General features: G+C 41.7%; 1 protein-coding gene across 1 annotated transcript in view; it reads right to left on the reverse strand.

The window, feature by feature from the left end:
• Positions 1-25,956, reverse strand: part of LOC144686208 (activin receptor type-1B-like) — a 110,635-nt gene that overhangs the window by 17,704 nt on the left and 66,975 nt on the right. The window contains exons 6-8 of the mRNA XM_078551302.1: positions 23,522-23,678; positions 8,804-8,928; positions 4,010-4,140 (exon numbers count right to left, since the gene is read on the reverse strand). Coding sequence (XP_078407428.1) covers positions 4,010-4,140; positions 8,804-8,928; positions 23,522-23,678 — 413 coding nt within the window. The remainder of the gene's footprint in view (positions 1-4,009; positions 4,141-8,803; positions 8,929-23,521; positions 23,679-25,956) is intronic.

The following is a 25,956-nucleotide window of genomic DNA, read 5'->3' on the forward strand; positions in this document are numbered from 1 at the left end:
TGGGATGTGGTGGCATCCTCTAATACTTCTTACATATGTCCCATTATTCTCTAATTTCTTTGATGAGCCTTGTATTCTCATTATCAACCACACCTGCGCCCTTTAATAGGAGTTTTAATCTGTGACAAGAATGGTGAGCAAATTGTGTAACTTTAAGACAATTTTCTTTTTTTCCCTCAAATTCTTATCACCTGATGCTATTAATACTTCTTTTAACATTCTGATTAGAAATGTCAGGTTTTGTTAAGGGGGCGCAATAATGCTCTGATTGGGTAAATTGCATGCTTTGTCATGTTCCATTTCCATTTCTGTTTGTCACAAGGTATCTCGCTAGAGACTACATCAGTACTGAAAGGCGATTACTCCATCTATTTTGTATGGAATCTCCAATCTTTTCAGGTGACCTCAACATGTTCTCATTTCTGAACTTGAAACAAGGAGAACTTTCATACTCTGTGACATTACTTCAACCCTTACTATGGAGTGAATCCAAATAACATTTTAACAAGCCAATTTGTTCCATATACTGCCAAGGTGCAACCACTATCCAACACAGCACAATCAAAGGAATCCATAACTAATGCACTCATTACCAGACTAAAGCTTCTTGTGACTAGTACAATTCTTCAATCTGATCATTTATCATTATCTTTAATTTCTGAATTTTCTGCATTGCTTTGGAAACCATTTTGGCCAGTTCATTACATAATGATATTTTGAGTCACACCTGAAACACCTGTTAACTGTTCCCCAAGCTTTTCTGGAGTTCATTCGTCTATTATTGCTACTCCAATCCTGTCATCTGCCAGATCTGCTAAAAATGCCTTCATCCTCATTCCTTCTGTCTCTAAGTCTTCTGTGATACCTGTGCCCATATCCAAACGATCTCCATAAGCCATAATCATCGAGTCTTCCATCCTTTATAGCAATGCAAAATGTCCCCTCATTTGTGCCATCAAGGCTGATGGAAATTATTGCTTCCACAGGAATTTCTTTTAAAGTAGCAGAAATTTGATCCAAAGGGGTGCCTTTATCTGAGAATGGAATGCCAGTTAAGACCAGGAGCCTATCCATATGTGACCCCTTAGCAAAGTCCATGATACATTCCTCTATGGAATGACTACCCACCTTTCAAAATCTAATCATGTCTCATGGGCATCTAGTAGATCATCTTTCTGGTAAATTTCATCCATGAAGCTCAATAGAAAATCCAAACCCTGAACAGCATTCAACTAATGGTCATGCAGCTCAGAAAATACTTTGCTTCTGATTTTACTTTTGTTAGGAAGCAACAATGTCAAGGCCACTCCTTGCTTTCTCTTCATTAAGGATATAACCCATATGTCCACATATCCATTTCATTTTTCCACTGGTCATAAAGTTCAGATTCAAAGAACATAGGTGGGTAATCATACCCTGACAATTTACACTTGCTTTCAGCCAGTCTTCACAAAAGTGACTCAGATTACAATCTTCTGTCTTAAAAATGTCTTAGTTTCCAACCTCACCTTTGGGCAACCATTCTCTGTTACCATATTAATTCATTCTGGAGCCAGATAGTGAAGCTCAAAGCCAGACACCAATATTTTACTGAATGCTAAATTTATTTACAGGTTGCAACATTATATATGTCTGCATTCTCCCTAATCAACATCCAGGGTCTCAGCAGTCTGTATTTATATGTGCTCAAGGTACTTAATCAGTGCCTTTCACCCATGTATCTTTATCCTTAATAATACAATTAACATGCCATTAACAGCCAACAGTGCTGCAATAAATGCTTTCAAAGCACATTTTCACAGGGCTTTAAAGACCTGATTTGAACTAACCATGCTATGATGATACTGACCAATGGCAACACAGAGCCTATGTCTGGATGGAGAGGAGTGATTGTTGGTGTGAATAAGACAGTTTCCTTAGTGCTTCACTAAAGCTTGCATATGAGGGAGCTTCAGGCATGGGCCCAGCTTCCCATGATTCTAGGATAGCAATGCTGCAGATTGATTCCTGTATGCAGTTTCACTCAGATGACGTTCATTTCAGACCAGCTTTAATGAATGCCTCTGTGCATCCCAGCGCTGTCTTTCCATGGAATTCAAAGTTCAATTTCATTTACACTTGCTTAATTTTTGGACTTGCAAGATGGTTGGAGAAAGATCAACTTCTGTCCTATGATGGAAATAGATAAAAGTCTATAATATGTTTAGATGGAAAGACACAATCTGAAACAACTACATTATTTCCATCTTGCACATTAAGGAGAAATTAACGGAATACCTGACATGCATGTGATGCCTAACTATATTTAGTGAGTGACATGATTGATAATTTATTATATACTTTGCTGATTAAGTAGATGGGGTGTGTTGGTTTTTGTTTGAGGAAAATCATATGGTTTTTTGCAGTTAATTAGTATAGCTTAGCTTCAGTGCCCCTTTTTTACTGTTTGTGATTTAAATGTAAATTGTTGATTTAAACCACTTTCACAAATTTCATTAAGCTATTTGAAAAATACACATTGATAAAAATATACATCCTTGATGGGAATAAGTGCAAGCTGATAACTGACTTTTGAACACTAATAAGAACCTAAGAAGAACATAAGAAATAGGAGCAGGAGTAGATCATTCGGCCCCTCAAGCCTGCTCCGCCATTCAATAAGATCATGGCTGACCTTCTTGTGTTTCGATTTCCACATTTCCGTCTAACCCTGATAACCTTTGATTCCCTTGCCTAACAAGAATCTATCTACCTCTGTCTTAAAAATACTCAATGACCCCGCCTCCACCGCCTTCTGAGGCAGATAATTCCAAAGTCACACAGCCCTCTGAAAGAAAAAAATTCTCTGCATCTCTGTCCTAAAAGGGCGACCCCTAGGGCAGAATTTTGCCCTTGATGGGCGGGTGGGCCCGACCGGCTCGACAGCGGGCGGGCAGCCGATTGCCGCCGCCGAAGCGGGCCCCACCGCCATTTTGAGTGGGCAGGCCAATTAGGGCCCGCCCAGCAGTCTGCCCGTTGGGAAGCGCTATGCGCTTCCTGTGCGGGGGGTGGGGGAAGGATTCCCCATCTGTCAAAGAGCGCACATCTCCCTGAGACTAAGTGCTGTCTCAGGGAGATCGGTGAAAGCTTTATAAACATCAAAAATAGAAAAATAAAAAAATTAACATGTCCCCCTCATGTGACAATGTCACACGAGATGGGACATATTAATAAAAAGCACAGAAACTTTATTAAAAACAGACATGAAACCTCATCCTGCCAGTGGATGAAGTTTCATGTATTTTCAGAAGTCTGCTGGGGCTCCTGGCCTGCCCGCCAGCCTTAAGGTTGGACGGGCAGGGCCTTTAATTGGGTTAACTACCCTGTCAACGGCCTCAATTGGCCATTGACAGGTCGGCAGGCGGACAGCTGATTTCGCTGTCCGCCCGCCTTCCTGAATATTTAAATGGGGCGGGATGACGTTGGGGGTTTCCCATGATGTCATCCCATGTCATTTTCGCGCCGGCGAGTGGGCCCCGCCCCCAACTCGCCGACGGAAAAATTCTGGCCCTAATTTTAAAACAGTGTCCCCTAGTTCTGGGCTCATCCACAGAGGAAACATCCTTTCAACATCCACCTTGTCAAGGCCTTTCAGGATCTTGCATACTTCAATCAAATCACCCCTCACTCTTCTAAACTCCAGTGGAAACAAGCCCAGTCTGTCCAATCTTTCCTCATAAGACAACCCACTCATTCCAGGTATCAATCTAGTAAACCTCATTTGAACCGCCTCCAATGCATTCACATCCTTCCTTAAATAAGGAGACCAAAACTGCACACAGTATTCGAGGTGCAGTCTCACCAATAACTGAAGCATAACATCCTTACTTTTATGTTCAATCCCTCTCTAATAAAGGGTAGCATTCCATTAGCCTTCTTAATAAGTAGTCTACCATTAGTAATGAACTTAGCTGCAAATTGTATCCATCTAAAATTGCAATTATTAAATGAAAAACAGTGCAAGTCATACCTGGGAGCTTTGCCATTGATTTAGAATAGTTGGCCTAAGTTTTTGATCACAGACTACTTTTTTCATATCTTCAATGGAGGGATCCAAAGGAACAAGATCATAATAAGGCAAGTGATAGTCATCATGGAAACCTATTTAAAATTATAGGCACATGCATTATTGATTGTCATACTGCACATATTTGCCACTTTCCTTACAAATATATTATTAAAACATACAAATTATTTTAAATTCATTTGAAGATGCCTCAATAAAAAATCTATTTTGAATAATTATGAAAGCTCTTCCATTTAATCATAGGTATCTACAATATAACAAATGATAGGCTGTATTTATATGTGAGCCTACTTCATGACCTGTAAACATTCAGGTTTGAGCTGACAAGTAGCAGTCTTCATTTGCACAACAAGTGTGCCAGCTAACCATCTCCAGCAGGAAAATGTTTGACCACTAGCCCTGACCTTCAACAGTACCACCATCACTTGAGTGGCCACTGCCACCACCTCCTCCTGACCACCCATTTAAGACGCTGCCATAATCACCACTGTCCTTCCATCTTTCCTCCACCCAGCACCTCAACCCCTGGCTTCCAACTACCCAATCCCCAATTTTTTTGGTCTATGATTCTCCCAAGCCTTCAATCCTCATTCATTCATTTATATGTTCCTGGGATGTAGGAATCACTGACAAGGCAAACAGTTATTATCCATCCCCAATTGTCCGCAAGAAGATGTCAGTGTGCAGCTTTCTTGAATGACTGGGCACAGTCCATGTGTTTTACATACACCCATAGTGCTGTTAGGAAGGGAGTTCCAAGATTTTGCTGCAGCAACAATGAAGGAATGGTGATGCACATCCAAGTATGGATGGTGTGTGATTTGGAAGTGGAACTTGCAGGTGGTGGTGCTCCCACATGTCAGCTGTTTGTGTTTTGAAATGCAACAGTATTACATGTCCTATCAGGCTTGCCGTAGTCATGTGACCTCTGCCATGAGACACTCTCTCTGTAAGCAGATATTTTAGAAGCTGTCCAATAAAGACAGACACTGAGAAAATACTGCAGTCTTTGAACACAAAACACAGTGAGAAGTGGAGCTAATAATAGTATTGAAACCCTCGAAATGCATGCACCATGCAACATCATTATCTTCACAGACCTGTGCAAAGTAGCTCAACATGTCAATCCAAAAATGAAGCCCTCAAATATAAGGTTGAGGTTATATGATGGCACGATAATCATCCAAAGAAGATAAATTAGTCTGAGAGCCCAATGCAATGGCAAGAAGGAAGATCTAGAGTTCCAGATCATAAATGGAACACAACAGCCACGCATCTCAGTTGGAGCAAGTCTAAAGATTGGGCTTAAAGCCAAAATGTGCCAACAGAGATTCACAATGTGTTGCAGCACACAAAACCATTAACTGCCGAACAGATCCTGGAGGAGTACAAAGATGTCTTTACAGGGTTGGGATGTCTACTATGAGAATATCATGTAGAAGTAGATGAGAGTGTAAGACCAATTCAACATCTGCCAAGAAGAGTTCCAGTTGCCCTCAAGTCAAGCCTAAAATACAAGATAGAAGAGCTGGAAAAGAGGGGAGTAATCAAAAAAGTGAAATCTCCTACAGACTGCATTAGCAGCATGGTAGCAGTGAAACGGCTTGGAAAGCTACGAGTATTCTTAGACCCAAAGGATCTAAATAAAGCACTGAAGAGATCCCACTACTCGATGCCATCCATTGAAGGAATTTTGCTACAACTTGCCAAGGCAAAGATCTTTACTACCCTAGATGTGAAGGATGGTTACTGGCAAGTGAAGCTGGATAAAAGCAGCAGCTTTCAAACCACATTCTGGATGCTGTGCAGGCGATACAGATAGTTGTGCATGCCATTTGACATTTCCACAGCTCCAGAAGAGTATCAACACAGACAGCATGAGATAGTCAATGATCTTCCTGGAGTGGAAGTCACAGTGGATGATCTGCTAGTCTATAGATGTGGAGACACAATGGAAGGAACTATATCAGGATCAGGATTTAATATAACTACTAGAGAGAGCTTGACAGATGAACCTGAAGCTGAACAAGAAAAAATTGCAATCGAAGATTGAAGAAGTCAAGTACATAGGTCATGTACTGATAGCAAAAGGTCTTTGCCTGGCTCCTGTCAAGGTGAGAGCTATAGCAGTGATGCAGCGACCAACAGATGTGAAAGCAGTGCAATGGACTTAGTGGATTCGTGAACTACTTAGCAAACATTTTGCCCAATTTGTCATCGGAGTGTGAACCATTACGCAAGTTCACTACCAAGGAGGTGCAGTGGTATTGGGGCACAGAACAAGAAGCAGCATTCATTAAAACCAAACTACTAGTGATGACAATGCTATTGCTGAAGTATTGTGGCATCAATGATGAAGTCACCTTGCAGTGTGACATGAGCAAAGCAGGTCTTGGAGCAACCATAGCACAGCAAGGAAAACCAGTCACAGCTGCAACCAGGGCACTAACGCCAAAGGATGCATGACATCCCAGACAGACCATGGATGAAGCTGGGAGTAGGCCTCTTCACTCTAGCAGGGACTGATTATCTTGTCACTGTAGACTACTATTCTGACTACTGGGAGTTAGACCAGCTGACTTCAACGACGACAGGAATGCCTGAAATCACACTTCAGTCGATTTGACATTCCAGACATTGTGATAAGTGACAATGGTCCTCAGTTCACGAGTGAAGGCTTCAACCGATTCACAAAGGATTGTGAAATTCAACACCATACATCATCTCTGCACTATCTTCAGTCAAATCTTCAGGCTGAGGTGCAGTGAAAATCACCAAAGGAATCATTAAGCAATCAAGCAAATCCAGCAAAGATGAACAAGGCAAGGCAATTCTTAAGTGGAGAAACACACCAACTGAGGGCGTGGAAAGTAGTCCAGTCCAAAGAGTCACACTGCACACAAACTACTCTTCCAATAGCAAAAATGCTACTGAAACCAGAAGTAGTAATAGGCACGAGTGAAAAAAATCAAGGTGAAATAGCAGAAAGCCAAATTTCATTTTGATAAGACTGTCAAACCATTGCCAATGCTGAGCATTGGACAGCCAGTCAGGGCACAAACTTTCAATGGTCTCAACAGGAATCAGCCCACATTGCAATTTGGGACATACGTAGAGAAATTGTCACTTCCGTTGTACGCAGTGGAAGTAAACGATCAAATATACCGGCATAACTGCTAACAACTAGCAAAGCTGTTCCTTCGCTGCAGTCGGCCAGTCGGGGAGAAGGAATCTCACCAGCCATACTGAGTACAGAGCTACCATCAATCCCAGAGGACAATGGGTCCCCAGCAACAGTAATGGATCAGCAGTTATCACAGCAACAAGTGTCATGGGAACGACACTCTCCAGACAAGGAATATCTCCCAGACGAACAACCAAAGACAATGTGCGTGCATACCATTAAGAGACCTGCATGGTTTAAAGACTATACACACAATGCAGGTGCAGAGATTGACTAGTAGAACAACAGCTGTTAATGCATGAGAACAACTGGTGTATAGTGGGCAACTCACAGTTACACATGATCATGCATGCAAACTTGTCTTTTATTTGTTAGGAAAAAAGGGGATGTTTGTGTCTTATGAAAAAGAGCTGGTTTGCGTTTTGAAATGTAACAGTACTACATGTCCTATCTGGCATGCTGTAGTCATGGGACCTCTGCCACGAGGCACTCTTTCCGTAAGCAGACATTTTAGAAGCAGTTCAATAAAGACAGACACTGAGAAAGTACTGCAGTCTTTGAACATGGAACATCTCCTTCCCTTGTTCTTATAGGGTGTAGAGATTGCGGATTTGGGAAGGGGACTGCTAAACTGCTAGCAGTGGCCTGATCTTCAAACATTCTTTGCCAGCTTGATGATACTAAGGCCCAATGTCCAATCCTGAGAGCATCTTGGGCCCCTCCATTCAGGTGTCGGAACTGCTATTTGCCCCCCCCAGCCCCATAGCCACCGTGTTTCTAGAAATGAACACACTTGAATTTCTACCCTATAATATTCATGAAACCCCTGCACCTCACATCAATCAAATAATAATTAACAAATGAACTGAGAGAAAGAAAAAAAAATGCTCATTTCTAGCAAAGAACCCCTTCTACAACCTGAACTTCTTTATGTAATCCTTTTCTCTCCTTGACTTGACTATTTAACGAGACCCAAAAAGATTTTCATAGCATCTCTTCAAATTTAATCAGGCTTTCCTTTAAATATAAATGTGCATAGTTAGTGTTTATTAATAATGGACTCTATTAATTAAATGAAGGTGACAGTAAACTGACACCACCCCACCACCCACCGACCCCCACCAACACTGCAATACAGCAGGAAATTCAGCAAAAAGTCAAAACATTTAAACATGGGGGATTTCAGGTACACTTATAATTTGCCACGGAAAAACTCTAGTGGGTGAATGGGCCTATGGTAGTGCAGGATAGTGCATTGTTTACTTACTTACCTTCCATTGCAGCCTGCTGGTGCTTTCAGGCTGGAAAGCCTCTGATTGGCCCTCTAGTTTCGAGACCCTACCCGCTGTCCTTAATTGAACAGTAAGCCAGCATTCTGGCTGTCAATTGGCCGCCCTGATGAAAATTACAAAGAATGGCTGTTTCCACACACAGTGCAGGTTTTTGACTCACATTTCAAATTGACGACAGGGTTCGAAAACCTATAGGGAAATTCCGGCCTTTGTTGTCTATTGATATTTACCTCCCAGTTTACAAATCTTAAAATTGATTACCTGCAGCAGAGCATCTGTGTGCTATCTCCCAATAAACCAGACCCAAGGCATATATGTCTACACATTTGAATGATCCAAAATGCCTCTTATCGATAGTATCATCAATAATTTCCGGTGCCATATACCTGTAATTCAATAACATTGGAGCTATTATAATGAACTTCAATTCAGCACAACAGTAAATGTAACCAATTTATGATATTTAAATCCTGACATATACTGAAAACCTTTCCATTTAAATCAATCCATTTCAAAAAGCATAGCCATGAAATTGAAAATTTAAAATTCTGAAAGCCCTTTTCACAGATTTCTAATAAAATGTGAGTTAATAAAATGGGAGAAGATTTCTTCTGTTCAGCATTTGCAACAAATTAATAAATGCTATCACAATGAAATCATTTGCAAATTTTGAAGGGATGATTAGAATGGTCCATCAGCAGCCCAGTAAACATCATCCATGTGAATTTCCAAAAAAGCTTTAAATAAAGTGCCATATAAGGAACGTGCAAGAAAATTAGGTCTTGCAGCTTGAAGAATAAAATATGAATTTGAATTTTTAAAACATTAACAAATGGACAGCGACAGTTTATCAATGGTGGTGACTCGTAAGTGCATTGTCCCAAGATTCATTGCTGGGTTCCTTTCTGCTCATTACATTCATTGAAGAGCTGAAGGAGCTCATAGGCACCACATTAATTACATTTGCAGGTACAGCAAATTGCACTGCAGAGGAAAATAGATTGAAGATAGACTAGCCTAGATCGAGTTTCTAAGACGGGGGAAAAAGTCCTTCAAATGTGGACAAGTATGGAGTTATATATATAAATGCACATAATGAGTTATTGTCAAAACTCAGATAGCATACTAGACTCCAGTTTTCATCTTTTACAAGCAGAGACACTCATTGCATACCATGTTCCTCCAGCAAGCATCCACTCTTTCAACCTGCTCCAATATATACAAGAACAGGTGTGTGCTCAATTAATACCATCACCTAAATATAATTAACACACAACTGATATACAATTAACAGGCAACGGTTAAAAATAACTAAGAGAGAACATTTTTGGCAGCGATCATTGGTCATGATCATAGTTCATATTCAACACCTGGGGCACATCCAAAGCAAATTGGCCATGTGCTGTATTACCCAGATTAGTTACTACAAGGCTATGATCACAATATTGGGATATATAAGTCAGCAACAGTGCTATCTCATCGTTTCCACGAGTTTTGTACCTCAAACTCCAGGACAACACGTGGGAGAAATTGTATGGCATGCACCTGATCTCTTTGGGCACAAAACACACTTCAGAGGGACCAACTTCCAGGCAGTTAACAACTTTCAAGTGCATGATGCACCAACGGGTGTTAAAACCTTGAATATGCTAAACAGAAGCCTCATACCCTTTTCAGGACTCTGAAATAAAATTTGACTCAAACTGGGCAGAGCATGCACCAAGTACACTTCACTTAATTTTTGTCCACTGGAACCTAACTAGACCACTGGAGGGCACAGAAAAGGAAGCAAGTTTTCCCTTTTTCACTTTGTTCATCTACTTTACTGAGAAGCAGAAATGCCCCTCCAGAAACTATTGTGGGCTATAGCCAGCCCATTTTCATACCCTTTCCACCAACCAAGGCTTATCTGCAGGCCGGTTCAGATGAGAAGCTGGACAATTTTGAGAAGTCCCTAAAGGCTGGGCTACATCAGGTGCCCAATTGGTCACTGCAGCTCGCTGTCTTATACTGATGAGTCCCAAGGACTATTGTTTCCCTGTGATGAGCACATTATTTAGCATTATGCTCCAGATTTTTCTCTGCTATATATTAAAGCAGCTATGAAAATGCAAGTTGTTGATTATGATAGGATCAAGTAGAACTACTGGCCACCCAAACAAATTGAGGAAGCAGTTCTTGAGGTTCTATGTCCTGAAGTCTTACTTTTTCCAGAGAATGTTGACCTGTGAAACATGAGGCCGTATAGTCTGAAATTTTGTTGAACTCCCTCGAGGGCAAGTATGTCCTTTCTTAGTTAAGGTGGCCAAGACTGTACACAGTACTCAAGGTGTGGCCTCACCTATTGTAGTAAGACTTCTTAATCTTATACTACTTTTCTTTTTTCACCAAAGCTAACATATATTTGCCTTGCTAATTGTTTGCCCTATCTGCATGTTAACTTTCTGTGATGCATGTACAAGTCTACAAGGATACCCAGGTCCCTCTGAATGCAAATATTTCCTGGTGTCTCACCATGCAAAAAATATCCTTTATTTTTCTTACTAAAAGTGAATAACTTCACACTTCCCCACATTGTATTCCATCTGCCATGTTCTTGCTCAATCACCCAAACTATCTATAATCCCTCTGCCACCTCTTTGCCTCTCCACACCACTTACTTTCCCATCTAACTTCCCATGGAAGCCATTAACATATTGTTATGTATAATGTATAATTTAAAGTTGAATTTATATATATATATATTATATATAGTGTGTTAAGAAAGGTAAAATGGTTTCAGTTTCACTTACGTTTTGTTTATGAACCTTGGTGCCTGGGGGTCTGGATAGACTTGTGACTGACGTTTCAGAGTTTGATTGTATGTATCAATTTTTAATGAGGTCTTACAACCCCTGAAGTGAAAGAAATGGGTTAAAAGGAGTTGAAAGTTCAGTGATTTTGGAAAAAGTACACAAAGTAGAGGAGCTTTACCATTGCCTAGCAGCAGTGATCCAGGATAACAGTAACAGAAAAGACAAGTGTTGAGAAGGAGTTTAGTGTGTTTCAGAGAGAGAAGACAAGGATTTGAAGCTCTGAGAAGTAAAACTGCAAGGCTTGTGGGGCAGTAGTTAACTGAATAATCCATTATGGGACTCAGTAAAGTGGTCAGTTTAGCGGAGGTGCTACCGGAAGAGTTTAACACACTTTAATAAGAGAGGTAGAGAGAAAACAGGTAATTATAGACCAATTAGCCTGACGTCAGTCGTGGGGAAAATTCTAGAGTCCACTATAAAAGATTTAATAGCTGAGCGCTTGGAAAACAGTGGCAGAATCGGACAGAGTCAGCATGGATTTACGCAAAGGAAAATCATGCTTGACAAATCCACTGGAATTTTTTGAGGATGTAACTAATAGAGTTGATGAGGGGGAGCCAGTGGATGTAGTTTATTTGGAGTTTCAGAAGGCGTTCGACAAAGTCTCACATAAGAGATTATCTTGTAAAATTAAAGTGCATGGGATTGGGGGTAGTGTATTGAGATGGATAGAAAACTGGTTGGCAGACAGGAAACAAAGAGCAGGAATAAACGGGTCTTTTTCCGAATGGCAGGCAGTGACTAGTGGGGTACCGTAGGGATCGGTGCTGGGACCCCAGCTATTCACAATATATATTAATGATTTAGACGAGGGAACTAATCGTAATATCTCCAAATTTGCGAATGACACAAAGCTGGGTGGGAGGGTGAGCTGTGAGGAGGATGCAGAGATGCTTCAGTGTGATTTGGACAAGCTGAGTGAGTGGGCAAATGCATGGCAGATGCAGTATAATGTGGATAAATGTGAGGTTATCCACTTTGGTAGCAAAAACAGGAAGGCAGATTATTATCTGAATGGTTATAAATTGAGAGAGGGGAATTTGCAACGAGACCTGGGTGTCCTCGTACAGCAGTCGCTGAAGGTAAGCTTGTAGATGCAGCAGACGGTAAAGAAGGCAAGTGGAATGTTGGCCTTCGTAGCGAGAGGATTCGAGTACAGGAGCAGGGATGCTGCAATTATACAGGGCCTTGGTGAGACCACACCTAAAATATTGTGTGCAGTTTTGGTCTCCTTATCTGAGGAAAGATGTTCTTGCTATAGAGGGAGTGCAGCGAAGGTTTACCGGACTGATTCCTGGGATGACAGGACTGACATATGAGGAGAGATTGAGTCGGTTAGGATTATATTCGCTGGAGTTCAGAAGAATGAGGGGGGATCTCATAGAAACCTATAAAATTCTAACAGGACTAGACAGGGTAGATGCAGGAAGGATGTTCCCGATGGTGGGGGAGTCCAGAACCAGGGGTCACAGTCTGAGGATACGGGGTAGGCCATTTAGGACAGTGATGAGGAGAAATTTCTTCACCCAGGGAGTGGTGAGCCTGTGGAATTCTGTAGAAAGTAGTTGAGGCCAAAACACTGTCTGTTTTCAAGAAGGAGTTAGATATAGCTCTTGAGGTGAAAGGGATCAAAAGATATGGGGAGAAAGTGGGAGCAGGCTATTGAGTTGGATGATCAACCATGATCATGATGAATGGTGGAGCAGGCTCAAAGGGCCGAATGGCCTATTGCTTCTCCTACTTTCTATGTTTCCAACTCATTTGTTTGCTCTGCAGTTGAAGAAACAGTTTAGAGTCCATTTTTTGCGTGTCTCATGGAGGGATAAAAGTTGGGTGAGAAGCATCAAGTAAATGCTCAGGAATTCACCAGAAGTAAACTGTTTGCTACTGTGCCAGTCCCAAGCAAGAAGCCTTTGTGTCAAGCCAATGGTAACTCTTCACTGGTCTATGTGTCTGTAAGGATATTGCCGGGTAAAGGAATCATGGGAATCTGAACCATCTTCTTGGGTTTGTATTGAGAGCTTTCCAAACTTTTTATCTGGTGTAATATAGTTCACTTTTCTTGTTTTAATAAATATTGTATTCTTTGTATTAAAAGCTCATCAGAAGACTCCTGTGAATTTGCTCAGTAACTTTCCTCTATTGTTTCTAAAAAAAAAGTTAGGATCTATCAAGCCAGGTTTCACTCTGGGATCTGACTTCTCTGCTATTAACAGCAGCTGGGATCATAACAATAGATTATAAATAGCTGAGACCCAAGTACTGATCTCTGCCGTACCTCACTAGTTACAGCCTCTCAACCCAAAATTGTTCTGTTTATTTCTATTCTGTTTTATGTCCATGAACTAATCCTCAATCCATGCTAATATATTATCCCAATCCCATGAGTACTAATTTTATTTTAGCAACCTCTTGTGTGGTTATGCTTGTATCCACTGGAATTTAAAAGAGTAAGAGGCGACTTAACTGAAATCTTTAAGATCCTGAGGGGTCTTGACAGGGTGGATGTGGAGAGGATGTTTCCTCTTGTTAGAGAATCTAGAACTATGGATCACTGTTTAAAAATAAGGGGTCTCTGATTTAAGACAGACTTGAAGAGAATTTTTTTTCTCTCAAAGGGTTGTGGGTCTTTGGAATATCTTCCTCAAAAGGTGGTGGAAGCAGAGTCCTTGAATATTTTTAAGGCAGAGCTAGATAGATTCTTGATTAACAAGGGGGTGAAAGATATCGGGGATGGACAAGAATGTGGGGTTGAGGTTTAATTCAGATCAGCCGTGATCTTATTGAATGGCGGAGCAGGCTCGGGGGGCCGAGCGGCCTACTCCTGCTCCTAATTTGTATGTTTGTATATATGTACGGCACTTTATTGAATTTTTTTTGAAAATCCAAATATACACATCCACTAGTTGGCCCTCATCCATGCTACCAGTTGCATCCTCAAAAAACTCTTAACAGATTTATGGGACACAATCCCACTTTCATAGATCTGTGTTGACTCTGGTTAATCATATTATGATTTCCTGAGTGCCTGTTACCATGTTCCTAGCAATAGATTCTAGCATTTTGCCCACAACTCATGTTAGATGAGCTGGCCTATAGTTCCTATTTTCTTTCTTCATCCTTTCTGAAATAGCAGGATTTTGTTTGCTGCCTTCCAATCCTTAGGAACCAGAATCTAAGGAATTCTGAAAGATCAAATCCAATGCATCTAGTATCTCTGCAGCTACCTCTTTTAAAACTGTAGGGTGAGGGTCATCAGGTCCAAAGAATTTATCACCACTTAGTCCCATTAATTTCTCCAATACAGTTTCTTTATTTAAAGAAATCAATATAAGTTTCCCATTCTCACTAGACCCTTAGTTCCCCATTATTTTCGGAATGTTTTAGTGTCTTCTACCATGAAGATAGATATAAAGTATCTACTTAATGTCTCTGCCTTTTTCTTATTCCACATTATAATTTCACCTGTCTCTGACTCTAATGGGTCCACATTTACTTTCAGTAATCTCTTCCTATTTACATACCAGTGGAAATATTTACAATCTATTTTGTGTCACTTGCTACTTTACTCTCATATGCTCTTTATTCACCAATTTCTTCCTTCTCCTTTGCTAAATTCTAAAATCCTCCCAAACATCAGGCTTACTACTCTTTTTGGCAACATTATAAGCTTCTTCCTTTGAACTAATATTACCTTTTAACTCCTCTTGTTAACCACAACTGGACCACTTTTTCTGTCAGGGTTTTTTGTGCCTTAAAGGAATGTGTATTTGTTGAAAATTATGTATTAATTATTTAAATGCTAGCCAGTGTTTGTCTACCATCACATCTTATAATGTAGTTTCCTAATCTAAATAGTTAACTCACCGCTCATAGGCCCATACTTGTGTAATTTATTTTGATGAGATTTAAGACCCTAGTTTCAAACCTAACAAAATCACTTTCAAACTCAATATAAAATTCTTTTATAATACAGTCATTCCTCCCCTTTGTGCAAGGCCATTAATTAACCATTTCTTATTGCACAATACTAGATTTTGTTCCCAAGTTGGTTTGCTCAAAATATTGATCTAGAAAACTATCTTATAGACATTCCATGAACTTATCCCCCATATTATTCCTGCAAATTTGGCTTGCCCAGTCTATGAGGATTAATGACCTCCCGATTGTTGTATTACCCTGATCACATGCACCTAACTTTCTGATTATACTCTGCTCTGCACTACAACTACTGTTGGGGGGAGTGGTGGGGGTGGTGGGGGGAGCAGTATAATCAATTCCCTCCAATGTTTTCTGGCCCTTCTTGTTTCTTAACACCATCCAAACTTATTCTTTTTTTTGATTCTCTGAACTAAGACCCATTCTCTCTACTGTCTTAATCCCAACCTTATATCAGAGCTACCCCTTCTCCTTATCCATTTTACCTATCTCTTCTAACAATTAAGTATCCTGGGATATTTAGTTCCCAACCTTGTTCACTTTGAAATCATGGACTGGATGGCACGTAAAATCCAGCAGGCAGCCTGACCACTGCCTACCCACCCACTCCTGCCCCCACTGCAACTTTACCAGCAGCAGGGGTGGCATTGGGTGACTTAGTTCCTCTGGTCCCATGTGGGACAATGGGCAGTGGGATTCCACCACCGGCCCTTCCATTGCAATCTCTTTCACTCCCGCCCAGCTGGTATTCCGCACTTGGCAGTCCTCCTTAAACTTCAACAGGTGTTCTTTGGTCTGTTTCATCTTCTTCCATTTGGTGGTGTCCATTCTACTGCCACTCTGGTGGGGTGTACGTTCAGGAGGCTAAATATATGTCTTGCCAGCTTCAGTTATCGCTCCATCACGATGTCCCACGGGTGCCTCTGACCAGTTCTCTGCGGCACTTCGTTGGTGATGCTTTGGGAAGACGGTGGCATAGTGGTAATGTTGCTGGACTAGTAATCCAGAGGCCTGGACTAATGCTCTGGGGGCACGGATTCAAATGGAATTTGAATTCAATTAATAAATCTGGAATTATAAAGCTAGTCTCAGTAATGGTGATCATGACACTATAATCAATTGTCATTAAAAACCCATCTGGTTCACTAATGCCCTTTAGGGAAGGAATCTGCCATCCTTACCTGGTCTGGCCTACATGTGACTCCAGATCCACAGCAATGTTGTTGACTCTTAACTGCCCTCTGAAATGGTGAGATAGCCACTCAGTTCAAGGGCAATTAGGGATGAGCAACAAATGTTATCCTTGTCAGCGACGTCCATATCCCATAAAAGAATTTTTAAAAATGCTGTCTCTCCATGTGCTGCCCAGGATCTTACAAAGGCAGTGCTGGTAAAAGATGTCCTAATTATGTGACACATAATTATGTTTGCTGTTCTCTCCCATGCCTTGCTGGCATTGATTGCAGTTGGTACTACAATGGACATTTAGCATCGCAGTTTCATGACCATGTTAATGGTGTTCGCTTTCCAGACCATGTGGAGTCACTGGAAGACCAATGTTGCTTTGCCGATTCATCTGTGGGCATTGATCTCTACATCACCCTTGCTGGAGACGTTTCTTCCTTGGTTGTCATTGTCATGGTCTTCTCACAGCTGATGCATAGATCAATCTTGGTGCCACTACTCTCAAGACTGATGGTTATGTCTTGGAGTACACGCGATTCTGCAGCTGGCAAGATGGTGTCATCTGCCAAATCCAAGTCCATCAACCGGCAGTGTTGCCACAGAATGTCTAAGTCTGCACCCACCATCGTCTTCTTTATGATTAAGTCAATAACCAAGAGGAAAAGGAATGAGGAGATAATGCAGCCTTGCCGTACTCCTGTGATGATGTGCAAGTCTTGACACAGCAGCTGGAGTTGGGGAATAAGGCTTTGAAGATGTTAATATACCGCAACGGGATGCCATACTGTCTTTCAGTGTACCAGAGTGACTGCCGATGGATGCTGTTGAAAACCTTCCTGAAATCAATGAAGTTAATAACAAGTGGCTTCTGATACTCTAGGCCTTGCTGTATGATGTTTCGAAGTGTAAAGATCTGCTCGCAATATGATCTGCCACCACCTTCACAAAGGGTAGGGTCTACTTCTGCTTTGAGGAGTATGGAGTTGAAGACGTTGCCAGGTACTGACAGCAGTATTGTGCCCCTCCAGTTGTTGCAGTCACTGAGGTTCCCTTTCTTTGGCAGCTTGATGATTACCCCTCACCTCCAGCCATCCGGGACATTCTCCACAGTTCAGATCTTGTTGAACAGTCCATGAGCTCTGCTGTGACAGTGTTCTTGCCATGTTTCAATAGTTCTGCTGGTATCTCATCGATCCTAGGTGCTTTGTCGTTCTTTCGGCTCATGATGGCTCCTTGGACCTCGAATCTGGCATCTTCTCCTAGGTTGACATTCAGCTGCTGAGGTGTGGTGCTATCATCATTAAACTAGAATGTGGAGCAGGAGCTGGGGCTGGGCTGATTGAGGATCTCCCCAAAATGTTCCACCCACCTCGCCTTCTGCTCCTTGTCCCTCACTAGCATTTTGCCATCCTTGCTCTTGATTGGTACAGTGGTGTTGCTTCTTTAATCAGTCAGTTCCCACATGATCCTGTAAGGCATCTGATTTGATTCTTCATGTGCCTCCCTGCCTTTAAAGGCCAGCATTTATTGCCCATCCCTAAGTTCCCTTGAGAAGGTGGTGGTGAGTTGCCTTCTTTAACCACTGCCACTGTCCCTTTTATTCCATGAGCCTCAACTTTGCTGATAAGCCTTTAAATGTAACACTTTTTCAAATGCTTCAGATGTATCAAATGTGCACCAAATGTACACCTTCTCTGTCACCTCAAAAAACTCAAATCAAACCAGTTAAACATGATTTGCCCTTAACAAATTAGTGTTGGCTTCCCTTAATTAATCCAAATTTCCCCAAGTGACTGTTAATTTTCTTCAGTATTGTCATTTCTAAAAGCTTTCCCACTACCAAGGTTATACTGACTGACCTGTAGTTGCAGGGCTTAGCCTTACACCCTTTTTTGAACAACAGTGTAAATCTTACAAATCTCCAGTCATCTGGCATCACCTCCGTATCTAAGGGGGATTGTATGATTATAGCCAGTGCCTCTGCAATTTCAATCTTCTTCCCTCAGTACCCTCAGATGTATCTGATCTGGTCTTGATGACTTATCAACTTTAAATACAGCCACTCTTTCTAAAAACTCCTCTTCGGTCAACCTTTAGCACATCCAGTATCTGAATTACTTTCTGTTTCATTATGACTTTGGCAACATCTTCTTCCTTGGTGAAGACAGATGCAAAGTACTCATTTAGTACCACAGCCATGACCTCTGCCTCCATGTGGAAATCTCCTTTTTGGTTCCAAATTGATTCTACTTCTCCTTTCATCATTTATATGCCTATAGATGATTTTTAGATTTCCTTTTAAGTTGGCTGCCAGTCTCTTCTCATACTCTCTCTTTGCTTCTCTTTTTCTTTTTTTAAAAGTTTCACTGAACTTTATTCACCCTGGTTCTCACTTGTATTATCAACCTAATATCTGTCAGCTGCTCCCATTTTCTGTTTCATCTTATTCTCTGGGCTGAATTTATGTATCCCAACCCCACCACTCCTCCAGTCAGGAACTGAGTCAGGTGGTGGGATGTGGTGGCAAGTGCCCTGAAATACCAGCGCCAGCCATCATGTCAGTTTCATGATGCCTTTCCCGAAGCCAGAAATTACAATGAAGGTGGGGATCCTGCTCTCCTCCCCATTGAGGCCAATCAAAGTCGTTAAAAAGCTCATTACCAGTTTGTTGGAGGAGGAGGGTGAAATTTTGAAGGAGGTGCACAGGTTTCAGGAGGTGTCTGGTAAAGATCAGGTGAACGGAGCCAAGTACAGAGTGGGGACACATTTAAGATTGCTCCTAGGCTCACCTGGCCCCATAAGAGAGTCAGTGGTGCAAGGGGTGACTCAGCACTTGGTAAGAAGGTGCCTTTGGCACTGCGCAGGTAGTGGGGGAGTGGGCAGTGCTTGGGCATTGAATGGGGTCCTCTTCCCCACAGCATCATGGGGGCATAAGAACAGGAAACAAGACTGCCAAGCGCAGCAAACCTATATTCCTCATAGTCTTCTTTGACTGTTCGAAAGAAGGTACTATTTCCTTCTATAGTATTAACCAATGCTCTCACTCACTGGGCTGGATTTAATGTTTCCCGGTAGGGTCACGTAGGCAGAAGGAAAAGCACACAATGTGCCTGCTCCCGTCCCGTCAATGGTTCCGGCACAATTAAGCATCAGCCTGCCAATCAGCGGTCAGCCAGCGGGGCCTATGACTATGCTGGGACGTCCTGCAGCAGAGGGGTCAGGCGTGAGCTGAAAGCAGGTTCTGGCGTTCAATTTCAAGGGCCGCAGACACTGGGGAGGGCATCCTTAGAGGCAGGAACTTCCATATGGCATACCAAAAGAATTGAGGCAAGGCAGCACTGATTGCAGTATTTGAAGAAGTAGAGAAGCAGCAGGGCAGAACATCCATTATCAATCTGGTGACTCTTGTGCCAGCTGTGTTTCATGCCAGCCCTGGTAGCAACGGAGGAAATTTAATCTGCTCATCCAGGGTATCCCCACACTCAATCCAGAAAATTGCCATCCTTCCTTATACTCTGCAAACCAGTTAGAATACACCCAGTAGTGTAATGGTATCTCTATTGTTTCTTAGCTGTAACCAAATGGATTCTGTCCCTGACAACTCTAGATATCCTCTCTCTCCCGTACTGTAATATTATGCTTAATCAATACTGCCATCCCTTCTGCTTTCTCTCCCTTCCTATCTTTCCTGAACACCGTATATCTGAGGATATTTAGTATTCACCCCTGCCCTTTTTGGAGCCAGGTCTTGGTTAGTGTCACAGCATCATATTCCTATATGACTACCTGCACCTGCATCTTATTTATCGTATTCTTTGCATTCACAGACATGGACAGTAAATGCAATTTAGGCCTTATTGCATTTTATCTTACTCTGACACTACCTAATGCTGTACTATTTCTTACTTTGGTGTTATTTGTCTCTCCCAATTCTTTGTGCACCTTCTTTTCCTCTCTAATGTTACTTCCTGGTTCCCAATCCCCTGCCAAGTTAGTTTAAACCCCTCCCCGATAGCACAAGCAAACTGATCTGAAAGGACATTGATCCCAGCTCTTTTTAGGTACAACCCACCTGGCCTGTACAAGTCCCATCTCCCCCAGAATCAACCCCAACGTTTCAGGAATCTTGCGTTATCTCTTTAGCCACACATTCATTTTCTTTCTCCTCCTATTTCTATACTCACTCACACGTGGCATCAGAAATAATCCAGGAAATTATTACCTTTGGAGTTCCAGCTTGCTAGCTTCTTTCCTAGTTCCCTTAAATCTGCCTGCAGGACCTCATCCTTCTTTTTACCTAAGTTGTTGGTACAGATAAGGGCCATGTACACTGGCTATTCACCCTCCCCCCTCAGAATGCTCTGCAGCCACTCAGTGACATTCCTGACCCTGGCACCAGGGAAGCAACATAACATCCTGGATTCACATTGGCAGCCACAAAAACGCTTGTCTGTTCCCCTAACTATCAAATCCCTCATCTCTATTGCTTTCCTAATCTTCCTCCTGACCCCCATGTACAGCTGAGCCAGCTGGGGTGCCATGGATTTGGCTCCGCAGCACTCCCCAGAAGAACCATTACTCTCACCAGCATTCAGAACTGAATATTGGTTGGAGAATGAGATGTACTTAAGAGACTCCTGCACTGTCTACTTGGTCCTCCTTGACTGATTGGCAGTAACACATTCCCTCCCTGTCTGTACATCCTTAAATTGTGGGGTGACCACATTCAGAAACATGCTAACGACAAATCTCAGGCGTGTGAATGCAACACAGTGAGACCAGCTGCTAGTGAGCTGCTCCAGATGATAATAATTCTTGCACATGTAGCTTTCTGCAACACAAGAAGCACCCTGGGGTTCCCACATGGAACAGGATGTGCATCGCATGTATCCGAGATACCATGCCGTGCATCTATTGATTAGACTATTAGCTGACTTAACAGAAATAAGATCAACTTGTTCCATTGTGCTGAAGTCAGATTATGTTAATGGGAGTTAATTTAAATGTTTTTATTTTATTCTTCTTACTTGTATGCCTCAGATTTTACTTTACTGAAAAATTCAGAACACTTTAACATTACTATCCTTTGCTATTTGTTTTTAACTTTATCCCCAGGTCTGATTAAACACCAGCTTTAAATATATGATAAACTATTAAAACAAATTTAGATCTTTTAAACTGATTAATTTGAATTAAATTACCAATATATTCACCTAATGTAACTTTTTGTCCTGTGATGTCACTGCAATTATTTTCTTTAGTTCAGACACACAGTCTAATCACAGCGATGCTCCCTCCCAGACCTCTGTTTTTGTGCTGCTCTACTCGTGGGCTTCTCCTGTTGTGCTGCTCCTGTCCCACGCCTCTCTTGTTGTATTCCCCCTATCCCAGGCCTCTCCTGTTGTGCTGCTCCTGTGCCGGCCCTCTCCTGTTGTCCTGCTCCTGTCCCACACCTCTCTTGTTGTGTTCCCCCTATCCCAGGCCTCTCCTGTTGTGCTGCTCCTGTCCCAGGCCTCTCCTGTTATGCTGCTTCTGTGCCGGGCTTCTCCTTTTGTGCTGCTCCTGTCCTGGGCCTCTCCTGCTGTGTTGCTCCTGTCCTGGGCCTCTCCTGCTGTACTACTTCTGTCCCAGGCTTCTCCTGCTGTACTGCTCTTGTCTCAGGCCTTTCCTGCTGTACTGCTCTTGTCCCAGGCCTTTCCTGTTGTGCTGCTCCTGTCTCAGGCCTCTCCTGCTGTACTGCTCTTGTCCCAGGCCTCTCCTGCTGTACTGCTCTTGTCTCAGGCCTTTCCTGTTGTGCTGCTCCTGTCTCAGGCCTCTCCTGCTGTACTGCTTTTGTCCCAGGCCTCTCCAGTTGTGCTGCTCTTGTGCCAGGCCTCTCCAAAGTCTGTGTGCATAAGAGCACTGTCCACTGAAAATCCCTCTCGCATCGTCTGAGAGTGCATGGGAAGTGCAAGACTCAGCATGCCAGAAACTACTGCATTTTACTGCTCATTTGATGCCATCATAATGTACTATTCCAGAGGATTTCCTAAACCATGCTTATGCGATTATCATAGAATCCTTAATTTGATCATGAACTGGCATGTTGGAGGGGACTGAAACATGATACAGGAGTAATGAAAATGTTCAACAAATAATCACAGAATGTATATATACAAATGAGTAAACACATTTTTGTAAAAACTTTGCAGTTTCCTACAGGGCACATTTTATTAACCCCCTTAATATTGGGCATAGGGTTGCCAACCCTCCAGGATTGGCTTGGAGTCTCCCAGAATTGAAGATCAATCTCCAGGACATTGCTTATGCAACTCTAGAGAAATATCACAGGGACATTAAAAAAGATTGGCTTTTTTGTCAATTTTTAAAAAAATTTCTCTTTACCGGAATATAAAAATGTTGAAAACAGGGAAAAGAGGCTGTTTGGCTGACAGTCAAGCATCATCCAATTGGCTAATGAGTATTTCTGCTTTCCAATTAGTGTAGGAAGGCAGTGCATCACAAGGATGGATGTGTTGGCCTACTAATGGCTAAAGCATGGGCAAGTCGTGTGATGAAACCTCCAGGTATACTTTTAATCACAGTTGGCAACCCTAATTGAGCAATGTGTCCTGTCAAGTGTGAAATCTTATTCTTAGCTAAGGGAATTTTCCTTGCACTTGGATATATGACAGACAAGTCAAACTAAAATTTTGATTCAACATTTGCAATAATCTTCATTAAAATATGTATTTTGAAAAAGTATTCCCATATTGGATGCATAAACGAAATAAACAATGGAGAAAAAGTGAAATATTTTGTTTATTTTCCCTATTTGGAAACTTCTTAACTTATGCTTTTTTTTTACTTGGAATTAATCAATGCTTCATGCATAGACATATAGCTATTACTCAGTACCTTCTACATATAAGTAATGGAGAACCATCAATCTAAATATTTACAATAGCCAAACCCATAAACGAAAAAAGTGAAAATGATATAGATTGATGTTAAACAATACCTCTTTGTTCCCGCTCTGCAATTAGGTGATATATCAATGGTATCTGTCGCTGAATCATGCCGCACTGCCAAGCCGAAATCAGCAATGGCACATGTTCCATTCTTTTTCACAAGAATATTTTTGGATTTGAGGTCACGGTGTGCAATAGCAGGTTTACCTGTTACATGAATCATGATTCATTTAAAGTTGTTATCCCATCACTGGTGTTTATATTGTCATTAATTTATACAAAACGGGGAATTTTACGAGTTTGTGCTGGGGGAAGGAAGCTACATCAATTAACAGCATACAGTATGTTGGAAATTTGGAACCCACCTGTTCCGTAAAATGGTGAGCAGTACACATCTAAATTTACAATAGGCCATGATGGTGGAGAAGGCTCTGTGCCTATAGCACAGATTTGAATATTAACCTAGAATATTTTAAAGGTAATAAATTGTAGCAGCATTGCATTTCTATTTCTTGGTAGACACTTGTGTTTATTAAAGAAAGGCATGTCACTGCGAAGGAATAAGACATCATTCAATTTCTACCACAAGTGTCAACATTACATACTCCCAAATTACGTATATACAAACAGATAACATTTCCTGTATTCTACCTAAACCTCCTTAGAATAAACCCAATACAACTTGTGAAACTTTCCACCTCTCACATCAGCCATTTTTTTTTGCCTTCTTTGAAGGAAACTGGCAATTTAATGTTAAAAGCATTTATTGCTGTGTCCATTAAAGACTCTATTGAATAGATTACCTAAAGTAAAGTGTCCATTGAATCCCTCTAACTAGGAGAGAGAGGAGATTTTTGTACCATCAGCATGGACTGGACACAGAACAAGTCCTAAAAATGAAGGACACTCTGCTGACTCACCATTTCACACAGTCTTCCATATTAAATCAGTATGATGACCGACAAAATACTTGCAAATCCCAATCCTTCCATTCTTCAGTTTTATATTTGGATGAAAAATATAACATTTAGGGCTTATTTTTAGTCAAAGAAAGCCCACTGTCTTTTTGGGAAATGCTATCATCTCCAAAGTGCCAGTTAAATCAAAGAGAAAGAAAGGGAAAAGAGAAGTTCTTTTTTTAGTTATTTATTTTATTAGAAAGTTAAAATAGATGACTTAGTGTAAAAAAATTAACATATCATAGATTCACAGAATAGTTACAGCAGGGAAATTGGCCGAGTCCATGTCAGCTCTCTGCAGGAGTAAATCCGCTAGTGCCACTTCCCTGCCCTTTCCCTGTAGGCCCCCAAATTTTGTCTATTCAAGTGCTTATTCAAAGCCTATTTGAAAGCCATAATTGAATCTGCATCCACCATCTGGAGGCAGTGCAATCCAGAACCAAGCCACTCCATTAGATTTCTTTGAGAATATAACGAGCAGGGTGGATAAAGGATGTAGATGTAGTTTATTTGGATTTTTAAAAGGCATTTGATTAGGTGGCACATAAAAGGTTACAACTCAAGACGCATGGGTTTGGGAGTAATATTTTGTTATTCTTTCGTGGGTTGTGACCATTGCTAGCAAGGCCAGCATTGATTGCTCATCCTTAATTGCCCTCGAGAAGGGGGTGGTGAGCCGCATTCTTGAACCGCTGCAATCCATGTGGTGTAGGTACACCCACAGTGCTGTTAGGAAGGGAATTCCATGACTTTGACAGTGACGGAACACCGATATAGTTCCAAGTCAAGATGGCGAGTGGCTTAGAGAGGAACATGCAGGTGGTGGTGTTCTCATGCATTCACTGCCCTCGTCCTTCTAGGTGATAGAGGTCAAGGGTTTGGAAGTTGCTGTCAAAGGAGCCTTGGCGAGTTGCTGCAGTGCACCTTGTAGATAGTACAAACTGCTGCCACTGTGCATTGGTGGTGGAGGGAGTGAATATTAAAGGTGGTGGATGGGTAACCGATCAGTTGTCCTGGATTGTGTTGAACTTCTTGAGTGTTTTTGGAGCCGCATTCATCCAGGTAGGTGGAGACTATTCCATCATATTCCTGACTTGTGCTTTGTACATGGTGAACACAATTTGTGAGAGTCAGGAGGTGAGTTCCTCGCCACAGAATTACCAGCTTCTGACATGCTCGTGTAGCCACAGTATTTGTATGGCTGGTCCAGTTCAGTTTTTGGTCAATGGTAGCCCCAGGATGTTGATAGCGGGGGATTCATTAATGGTAATGCAATTGAATGTCAAAGGGAGATGCTTAGGTTCTCCCTTGTTGGAGATGGTCATTGCCTAGCACTTGAGTGGTGTGAATGTCACATGCCACATATAAGCCCAAGCCTGAATGCTGTCCAGGTCTTACTGCATATGGACACAAACTGCTTCAGGATCTGAGAGGTCATGAATAGTACTGAACACTGTGCAGTCATTGGCAAACGTCCCCACTTCTGACCTTATGATGGAAAAAAGGTCATTGATAAAGCAGTTGAA

The sequence above is a fragment of the Cetorhinus maximus genome, chromosome 11 (genome assembly GCF_964194155.1).
Source record: "Cetorhinus maximus chromosome 11, sCetMax3.hap1.1, whole genome shotgun sequence".
In the NCBI taxonomy this organism is placed as follows: domain Eukaryota; kingdom Metazoa; phylum Chordata; class Chondrichthyes; order Lamniformes; family Cetorhinidae; genus Cetorhinus; species Cetorhinus maximus.